This window comes from Tachysurus fulvidraco, chromosome 18 (genome assembly GCF_022655615.1).
Source record: "Tachysurus fulvidraco isolate hzauxx_2018 chromosome 18, HZAU_PFXX_2.0, whole genome shotgun sequence".
In the NCBI taxonomy this organism is placed as follows: domain Eukaryota; kingdom Metazoa; phylum Chordata; class Actinopteri; order Siluriformes; family Bagridae; genus Tachysurus; species Tachysurus fulvidraco.
In genome coordinates, this window is record NC_062535.1 from 5,995,815 (window position 1) to 6,006,839 (window position 11,025).

Consider the following 11,025-nt stretch of genomic DNA (forward strand, 5'->3'; position numbering starts at 1 on the left):
CTTCACTTACAGCCCGAGTACAAATGTATTTGGAAAGCTTTGTAAACTACCAGTTCATTCAGTTCATAATATTCTGCAATGAAAGAGTGTTGGTGATAGAACTGAATAAATGTTTATTGTTCACTCTTAAATGTACATTGAAAATTGACAGCTGAGGTAGAAAATGAATGAATGAATGAATGAATGAATGAATGAATGAATGAATAAAACAAACCTGTGCTCCAGGTCCCATATTCATATAACATTTAGCTCTTAAAGGTATAGTTCACCCAAAAATGAAAATTGTGTTATTTTTCAAAATATCATCTTTTGTGTTAAACAGAAGAAAGAAACTCATACAGATTTGGAACAAATTGAGGTTGAGGAAATAAGTGACTGAATAATTTTCATTTTTGGGTGAACTTTATACCTTTAAGAGCAACATTTAGAATTAAATGTTATATGAATATGGGACCTGGAGCACAGGTTTTATCAGCTGACTGTTGCTTATAATAAATTGCGCATGCGCAATATGTTTGCATGCGGTGCAAAGGTGCGCAAGCGTTTGATTGTGCAGTTTTGTAAACAGGATTATCATCATCATCTGCGCATACAGAGTAATTGAAAAGGAACAACTTCACTGTTTTGTTGGATAATGGACACATCACTGTGTATTTTTACATTGTGGTAGAGAGACTTGATGACAGAAAATGTTTTGCTGTTGGAAGACAGTATGACAAATCAGACAGTTCAGTGCTAAATTTAGAAAATGTAGTTGGCTTAAAAGAGTGTTACAGGGCAGGAAAAAGGTTTTTGATGTGATGCAATTCAACAGGAAATGTGTTAGTTGATCTGCCACATTATGCCAACCTTAACTCGCTGCAGTGTGGAGGACTGAAATGTCATGTTGATGATGAAAGGTGGACTCAAAAAAAAAAATGTAATTGCTGCTGTTAATGATAAATTAATTTATACTCTTATCTCCATTTTACAATATATGAATCAATCCATATATGGTCCATCCATATGGCTATATATTTTAAAATATAATGAATGTCATGCAAAATTTGATTTGGACTATTGTTAATCAACCTCCTATGCATAAAAAAATACTTTGTTTCAATAAACATACATGCATTAATGTAATACAGTTTTGTTTGTATATCAACATATAATATATGGATCAATATATAGCAATAGGGTGTCCTTCCATATGTTGCTATATATTTTCAAATATATGAGGAAGTTTCTGATACATTGAAATATATTTTCTAATGTATTGCAATATAAAATCTAGTATATTGCAATATATTTTTGTTTCGTAAGGGATGTTATACTAGAAATGTTTGAGTCAGTTGCCTCTTTAATAAAATCACTTCAATTTTAGACTACAAATGTAGTTTTTGTGTTTCTCTGTTTGTAATATTTGCATGTAAATGAAAACTTGAAACTTTAATGCCAGTAGATTTTTAAATAAAAATCAACACATCCCATTGATAACTTATGTTTATTTCACATACAATTGAATGTTCACTGAGCTGTATGGATAAAATGAAATGGCTGGAACATTTGTAGGTGGTAGTTGGTATAATGTGTTGCTTTAATAATATGTCTCCTTTTCCACCCAGCCTGAGAAGAGAAATAGCATTTTTATAATTTGATGAATTAGCTAATCACTTGCATAGAACAGGCATAATATTCTACCCAAAATCCAAAACATGGAAGATGCTTTGTATTAAAAACTGAAACTTTGCTAAGTGTCTGTGTTCACCACAATGATGATTTGATGCTTTAACACAACTACCATACATTATCATTTAATCGAATTAAATCAGGAAATTAATAAACTGTCCTAACTGAACTGTATGAGGGCATAAAACAGTGATGGTGTGATAAACATTATATGCAAGTTCATTAGCACTTGAGGTGAACAGTGCTTTGTTATTAAAAAGAGGTTCAATTCAACGAACAAAATGAGTTTTAATTCCAGTCCCACATCAGAAAGTAGGTTATTTTCTTATAGAACATTAAAACACTACATCTTTAATACATATTTGTCTATAAAAACATCTATTAGATCAAAGTAGATAGTTTTCATAGTGTATCTTTTCATAAAAGTTCACCAGTGCTGTCATCTTTGTAGCTTTTTAGATAAGATTATAAATATGTGCCAAATGCTTCCCTGAACAAGTTATCACTGAGCCCAGGATTTTTGTCCATAGTGTTAATTATTAAAACGTCTTAGTAACGTCAACTGTTTTGACATACAACTATAAAATAATGTTAACTTTAATATTGTACTGCTAAGCTAAATTGAGCAGTTACTTAATCAATGTTACCTTGAGAGTTCATCTTATATTGTTTTTATTATTATTCTTATTCTTATTATTCTTATTATTCTTATTCTTATTATTATTATCAATTTACTATTTGACTTGGCTTTCACACGAACAGCACATATCAATACAAGGACCCATCCTGTCAGTAATTAACAGTAATTAATTATACTCTTAACTGTACTTTGGTAAGCTATAATTTTGTTGAAGCAAACAAAATACCCACAAAAATACAATATGCAACATACCTCCTGGATTTCGCCTGAGAAGGTATCTTCTTGCTTCATCATAGAAGAAAATGAGGAGTGAATATGGTAAAGCACATAATAACCACCAAGGCCTGTGAAGGTAAAAATATAAAGAATAAAGTGTTTTATTCTTTGGCTAAATTTATCTTTAAGCAAAGAATATTATCACAATGTCTAGTACCTAGCAAACAATAATGCAATACAGTGATTTGTTATAAATTGATACTGTATGTGAAACAAAACACAGTGGAGTTGTCATCTGAAGATCTTTTCAAATAGAAATTTTATACAATCTGGGAAAGGAGGCTACTGTACTTACTTCAGTGGATACATTCTAAGAGCAACATCCATTCCTGGACAGTAGGATAAGAAGGCTGCGAGTGCTGTCTCCTCAAAAATACCAAAGATGAGGACTTTGTTTTTCCTTGGGGGGAAGAACATACACATTTTTTCTGATGTCTGTATGTCCTAAGGTTTTGTGTAAGAAAAGCCAAGTCATTCAATTATTTACCTCATGCCCTGCTGCACAATGGAATTAACCCTTGTTTTACAGATGATCAAGTCTGCAACCTGCACTACGACAATACTGACAAAGAATGCAGTGTGGCATGTGTACTCCAGAATTTTTCTGCTCTCATATGTCTGCAGTATAGATTAGATAGATAAATTAGAAACAATTAATGATTTGTTTTTTTATTGACTTATCTTTGTAATATATACCCATTGTTGGCCATAGTCATCCACCACATCATTGTAATTTCTATTGTCCCAGTCAATACGGAGTCCTATCAGCGATAGTGGCATAAATCCATTCTCAGCAAGTACAACAAAGTAGGTAAAGAACCCTGCTGCTGCTTGCATCATTCCTTGTAAATAGAAAAAAAATTAATGAAAATGGATGTACACTTCTACTTCTACACTTTTTAAAAGACGTGTGTATGTGTGTATTGTGTTATAAGTACATTCTTACCAATCTGGCCATAAGCCATACTGATGAGCCTTTCATTCACCAATTTGTCTGTTTTTGCATTTCTGGGTTGCCGCTTCATGATATCACTCTCAGCAGCCTCATAGGCCAAAGAAATAGCTGGCACCTGGAAATTTATGCATCATAATTATATCAGATGCAACTTAAATGTCTGTAGTAATGCTTGGTTGATGATGACCTACCATGTCAGTTCCTAGGTCAATACATAAAATAGTGACTGTCCCCAGAGCCAGAGGAATGCCCGCAATAACGAAGAAGAGGAAGGGTGACATCTCAGGGATTTTGCTTGTCAATGTGTATGCAATGGATTTCTTTAAGTTGTCAAAAATCAGTCGGCCTGGTGAGATAATTATTTTTAAATTACATGCACTGGAATGTGCAAACAACAATGGACATTACATTTCAGCTGTACTGTGTACCTTCTTCTACTCCAGTAACAATAGAAGCAAAGTTGTCATCCAGGAGAATCATATCAGCAGCCTGTTTGGAGACATCAGATCCAGCAATACCCATTGCTACACCAATGTCAGCCTTCTTCAGAGCAGGGGAATCGTTAACACCATCACCAGTCACAGCCACAATGGCACCCTATTAATACATGAACACATATTAAAATATAAAGCTGCCTTGCCTTAGGAATAAAATCATACACATCAAACTGATTTAATGCAAAATAGTGGATCATTGTACCTGTCTTTGGCAACCTTCCACAATTATGAGTTTTTGCTGAGGAGATGTTCTGGCAAACACAATCTCAGTGTGATATTTAAGGATTTCATCTAAATGCTCTGGTGTCATGTCCTTCAACTCTCCACCATGAACAACACAGGCCTTTGCCTCTCTAAATATAAGTTTCAAATTTAGTAAATCAATGACAATGACCATGGTTCTGGTACTAAATTTCAGAAGAAATAAAAACATTTATTTTCACCTTGGGTTGACCTCTCCAACCGAAATGTTCAGACGAGCAGCAATGTCTTCCACAGTTTCATTGCCTTCAGAGATGATACCCACTCCCTTAGCAATGGCTTTAGCTGTAATTGGATGATCTCCTGTCACCATGATAACCTGGAAACACAGGTAAGTATATAAATATGAGACAATGATAATCTTATTACATCTTTACTGTGTACAGTTTAGATTTACATGTAAGTTTTATGAGCTTACCTTGATTCCTGCACTCCGGCACTTAGCTACAGCATCAGGTACAGCAGCACGGGGAGGATCAATCATTGACATGAGGCCAATAAAGCACAGGTTCTCAGTAGGGAAGTTTATGTTCTCTGTGTCAAATGCAAATCCTTCAGGAAACTGATCATCAGGGAGGTTAAAATGGCAGAATCCTGCAAGATGGATGATAAATTTTAAGAAATAATGAACTCTGCAACTGACATTTGGGCATAAACATAAAAATCCATGTAATCACCTGAATTTTAGCAGTAATTCATGTAGTTCTGCATTAGTATTGTTGGGCCTGTCATACAGAATCATGTCTAGATAAATTTGTTAGTAAAACATACCTAGAACTCTTTCACCAAGACCTCCTAGTTTCATATAAGCATTCTGGAAAGAATCCTTCATTTCATCATCAAGGGGTTGCTCTTTTCCTTGAATCATAATAGTTGAGCACCGGTCCAGGATCCTCTCAGGTGCGCCTTTCATCAAAAGCAGGTGTTTTGTTTCTGAGGTGTTTTGGTTCTTGTGCACTGAAAGCTAAGAAAACACAAATTAAATGTCATTAAGAGTATTCATCAACAAACCAAACAAAGAAGCTAAAAATAGGTAAAAAGTGGTACCTGATATTTGTTTGTGGAGTTGAAAGGGATTTCAGCCAGTTTTGAGTATTTGGCTCTTAGATCCTTCACTGAACCGCAGCTGAGTTCAATACACTTCAGCAGGGCAGACTCGGATGCATCTCCTGCAGTATTTCTCTGTAATGGTTTACAATAGCATTAAATTACAATCGCAGACATTTTTTACAGTACTGACAGTAAAAACTCATATTTATCCCTAGCCAATATATAATATACCATTACTTATATACTATTTCTACTTAAAGCAGAAAAGCTTTGACCCTTTCTTGACCCCTGGGCATAGATTGCTGTGATATCGTATGGAGAATCCTAAAGATGCCATAGTCATCTGTGCCCAGGAGTCAAGAGAGGTTTGACCTGATTTACACCTCTGGTTTGGACACTGGTTGAGCTTTTAAATGTCATATTGGCATATCGGACCATGAGCATATTTAACTCACTCACTAAATCCAAATATCTTATTATAACCACTCCTTTCAAAAAACATTTTGCATTAAAAGTCAAAGATAATAATGTTAACGACCACAAAACCACTGGCTGCTGGTTGGTGGAACCATAAAAAGCTTTGACAATCGGTTAGCTGTAATGCACAGTACGGCTTAAAAACTCTTTGAATCACCATTAACAAACAAGCCAACCAGGATGCTGCAACTAGGCTGCTGCAACTAGGCTGCTGCAACTGCTGTGCAACTAGTTTTTGCATTTTTGACATTGACACCTTTCATGTTTCCACTGCTTCTTTCCTCAAAAACTGCCTGGTGCATATTGCCACCCATATATCTCACCATACGTATTGCAGCCTAGCCTTTAGTATTGTGCTGGCATTCTATAAAAATAGTAGACATATTACTTTTAAAATTGAAGCAATATTTTATGAATGTTTATTTATTTAATTATTGATTAAATTTCTTATTCTATTGGTCAATAATGTACTTTTTTTTTCTAGAAATAAATGTTAAATGAGCAAACATATTGGCCAAAAGAACAAGTTCCTTTCAAGCTTAAAATGAGTGGAAATAGTATGAGAATGAGTAGACTCATTGCATTGCCTTAAAAAGCTTACAAATATTTACATTTATACCTGTAGCTGGAAATTGATAGGATTATTATCTAAACATCCAAATCTTCTCATTACTTTATCGTTTACTTTCTATACTGGTTCTCTTACTAAGAGTGCATTCCTGTACTAACTTTAAGAATGTGTGACACTACTTCATATCCTCTGATGTTTAGACCCCTGTCCATGCTAAGGAGTCAATGAGAAGTTCCTCATAGCAGAGGTGTAGCAACTTTTCATCTTTCCATCTCTGTTCTCATTGAAACACAGGTCAAATCTTCTATTTATTCAGTATATTTAGCTTCTCATGTGTAACTAAACAGTTTCACTCTTTTTATACATTTTCTTTTTAATCTCCTTAAATTTTTGTGTCTTGTTTTACGATAAATTTGTAAATGGTGATTTTTGGACTGAGCTACCTTAAGTTTGACAAAGATACTATATAAAATAAAATTATTATGGCATAATTTCTGTGATCTATGCAGAAATATTATTTACTTTTGATTACTGCAGACACAAGAAACAAATAGTTGTTAATACTGCTAGTAAATCCCACCTTAAGGATAGGAACATTGGCTTGATCTGCAAGGAAGACTGCACGGTTGCACACTCCAGCTACACGAGCAAGTGAAGACCAAGTGGCCGAGCTTTTGTCGAAAGAAGTTCCACTTTGGTCCTCTGTGGTATCTGCTTCATGAATCTGGTTGTCAAACCACATGTGTGCTACAGTCATACGATTCTGGGTCAGAGTTCCTGTCTTGTCTGAGCAAATAGTGGAAGTGGATCCAAGTGTTTCTACAGCTTCAAGATTTTTGACTAGGCAGTTCTTCTTCGCCATTCGTTTGGCAGTTAAAGTTAAACACACCTGCAATGTAAAAGTGCAATGTGAAACTTTTTTTAATACAGGCCATATCAATATTTAGTTACAATAAGTAAATGTCTGGTTCTGCTAACTTTGAACATAACAGTAAAAGTCTTACAGTGACAGTAGCGAGAAGACCCTCAGGCACATTGGCAACAATGATCCCGATAAGAAAGATGACAGCTTCCAACCAGCCATATCCAAGAATGAGAGACAGGGTGCAAAATGTGACACCCAGAAACACAGCCACAGTAGTGATAATGTGAATAAAGTGCTCTATCTCTATGGCAATTGGGGTCTTTCCCACCTCTAGGCTTGAGGCAAGGCTAGCAATTCGACCCATCACAGTGCGATCACCAGTGTTAATCACAATACCTGTGGCAGAACCTTAAAAACAAAATGGCATTTTGTTAAAATTTGTTATTTAATTTCAGATTCCTTTTAATAAGTAACAGGTGGGAAAATGAATTTAATTTGTATTAGTTTAGTACTTTAAGCAACACACATTGTTTTAATACAGCAATATATGTAGATGTAAACTCCCTAATGAGCAATTCACATAAACACTGGAGGCAAAAACTCCCTGATCACGCATAAGATCTGTTACTTTATGTCCTGTCATTTTGGAAGCTCTGTTAATCATTTTCATCTTCAATAGCTGGTCATTTTATTGAACATTTCTACATGAAATTAATTTACTTATTAAGTCTACTAGTTTGTATCCAGAGGCTTTTCCTCCGGTAGTCGCTTCAGGAGCTTTTTCCCTGAAGCTGTCACCTTACTGAATTCTGTGACTACCCACCTCTGTATATTATGTAAATATCAGCTGTATATTTATCGACATAATAATATTTAACACAGTGTATATTTCATGTCTATACCACCCAACCTGTATATTGCACATCTTGCTGCTTATTGCATTTCTGTTTAGATGCCAAACTACATTTTGTTGCCTTTGTACTTAAAGTTGAATCTAATCTAATCTAAGGAATCTGAAGTTTCTTTTTTTTTTTTACCTTCAACACAGTTTGTTGAAAAGAATACAATATTCTTTGTCTCCAGTGGATTATCATGTGAGAATTCAGGAGTACGAGGTTGGGGTTCGGATTCTCCGGTAAGGGAGGAGTTGTCAACCTAAGAACATTTCTCAGTTGTTTAGAAATTTCACGGATACTGTTTTGTCTAACAAATTAATACATATTTGAGAAAAGGAGCATGTAACTCTAATGACTCAAATTATACAAAGTAAAAATTCAAACATTTAGAGAAGTGAAATACAATGAAAATGTGAAACTTTGTTTTCAATAATTGGAAAATCTTACCTTGCATCCATGTGCAGAGATGATACGCAGATCAGCAGGGATTCGATCTCCACCCTTGATCTCCACCAGGTCTCCAACAACTACATCCTCAGCTTTGATGTCCTTCTTTTCACCATCACGGACTACCAGTGCTTGCTGAGTAGCACATATGAAATTTGTAGTAATATGTAGTAAATATGCAGTAAATATGAAATATAAATGAAATATATTGAAATATAAATATCAATGAAATATAAATGGTCAGAATCAGTACATTTCCAATAATAGTTTATATCTCTTTTTGACTACCTGTGGCACAAGATTCTTGAAGGAATCCATAATTTTTGAACTTTTAGCCTCTTGGTAATATGAAAAACATCCAGTGATCAACACGACTGCAGCCAGAACAATACCCAAGTACAACTGAAGAAAATAACAGAAGTTAGTACAAGGTCTATGTTACATGTTGTGACTACACCATACATCATATACAATAGTCCAATATTTGACATGAAAGAAGCAGAATTTCTTACATTATCATTTGTTGGTTCAGTCTCTGTAGACATCTGAACAGCATAAGCCAAAAAACAAAGAAAAGCTCCAATCCACAGTAGCGTACAGAATCCTCCAAAGAGCTGCCTGCAGAACTTGATCCATTCTGAGGTTGTAGGTGGAGGCGTCAGGGCATTGGGTCCATCACGTTCGAGGACCTCCTTTGCATGGGAACTGGACAAACCCTTACAAAAATACATCACATAGTAATGTTACAATTTTGTGTTAAATGTATTTTTGCAGCGCTTAACTTCCTTAGTAATATCTGAATACTTGATATGTGCAGTGCATTTTTGTTTTGCCTACCCTGGTAAGATCAGTGCCATATTTCCGTTGGAGTTCATCCAAAGTCACCTTGTGATCATCCTGCAAATGAGCAAAACTTCTTAAATATAAATATAATTAAAAAAAATCATGCAAATCATGTAAAACATGTTGGTTTTAAGTCTTACAATATCCAGTTCTTTCTTCAGTTCATCCGTATTTTTGTCTTTATTGCTCTTTTTGCTCCCATGATCAGTGTTAGCAACCACCTTGTATTTGTCATTTCCCCTCTGTGTAAAAAATAAAAAATAACAGAATAAGTAAAAAGTATATTATACACTCTTAATGGTCCCCTTAAGACTTCATGTCCCAGTGGAGAACCCTTAACATTTACTAAAGGTATCATACTGTAAATTAACTTCCTTTCTGGAAGCAAAGAACCCTTAATTATTAAATAAACATCTAAAGAACCCTTTTGCTTAGAGCTCTTTCTCTTAGAGTGTAACTATAAAAAGTAAACAAAGTGTAGTTAAATCAACAGAACAATTCAATAAGCTACACTTGACTCACTCCCAGTCCCATTTCATTAATAATCTGCAGCTGTCCTCCTGCCCTCCAGTCCTCTTGTCTGTGTCCTACAAATGCATCAGATATTCTGCATCACCAAATCAGGTTCAGAGAGCTTTATACTCCTTCTTTTCACCTGTCTGGTTGGAGTGGTTTGGGTAAAACTGGACATAGGGGTCGGAAATTTGTCTATTTGACAACAAAACAAAACAAAACATGAACTCCCTCAACATCTGAGATGTTTGTGGAAAAGTGAAATTATTTGCGATACACATTGTTTCTATACAGGTAGGTGACTCTCACATTATTCCTAAACATGTTATTCCTGTTATTGTTGTCTAAGTGGCTTTGTGAGGGATATGAGCAAGCACAGATATCCCCAACAGCTAGCATTTTGGTACAACAGATTGGTTTTGTATTAGACCAATGAGGCATGACACATGGCAAAGAAATGAATTGTTTTTCAATTGTTGCTAAGTCTAAAGCACAGAATGAGGAATACTGTGATTTGTTTAGGATATAAGGACTATGGATAATTTGGCCTAATATAATAAAATATTATAGAGAAATAGCAAAAGAAGATAAAAATATTTTTTCCCCCATAAAAATTCTGTTTATTTGTATTTTGTAATCACACACACACACACACACACACACACACACACACACACACACACACACACACACACACACACACACACACACACACACACACACACATATATATATATATTTGGTATGAAGGGCAAAGACAATGTAGACCTAGACCTTTTACAGCCACAGGTGATCACCTTATTTACTACTAATTATCAGTCCATCAAAGCTTCTCCAATCAATTATTACTATGAATAGAATTATGATGTAAATTTATAAAAATATAATTTTTATACTTATATGCTTATCTGGAATTTTCCATTCTTTTTAAAGAGACATTCAACTTGGTTAATCTAAACTTTTGTAATTCTGATACAATCAATTTAAATTGAAACAAATTTGTCACTAATTACTGAATTAAAATTCTGAGTGTCTGAATTATTGTTCTTAAAGTTGAGGTGTT

General features: G+C 34.7%; 1 protein-coding gene across 1 annotated transcript; it reads right to left on the minus strand.

Moving 5' to 3' along the window:
* Nucleotides 1-1,467: 1,467 nt before the first annotated feature.
* On the minus strand, nt 1,468-10,131 carry LOC113649015 (sodium/potassium-transporting ATPase subunit alpha-1-like). The gene is made up of 22 exons (XM_027156574.2): nt 9,972-10,131; nt 9,590-9,691; nt 9,444-9,503; nt 9,119-9,322; nt 8,895-9,008; nt 8,607-8,741; nt 8,301-8,418; nt 7,403-7,671; nt 6,979-7,287; nt 5,348-5,482; nt 5,072-5,264; nt 4,719-4,894; nt 4,483-4,619; nt 4,242-4,392; nt 3,971-4,139; nt 3,734-3,888; nt 3,534-3,657; nt 3,284-3,429; nt 3,075-3,205; nt 2,883-2,987; nt 2,564-2,655; nt 1,468-1,608 (listed from the first exon to the last, which is right to left on the minus strand). The coding sequence occupies exons 1-22, from the start codon at nt 9,981-9,983 to the stop codon at nt 1,580-1,582; spliced, it is 3,066 nt and encodes a 1,021-aa protein (XP_027012375.1). The 5' UTR covers nt 9,984-10,131; the 3' UTR covers nt 1,468-1,579.
* Between the last annotated feature and the right edge of the window lie 894 nt (nt 10,132-11,025).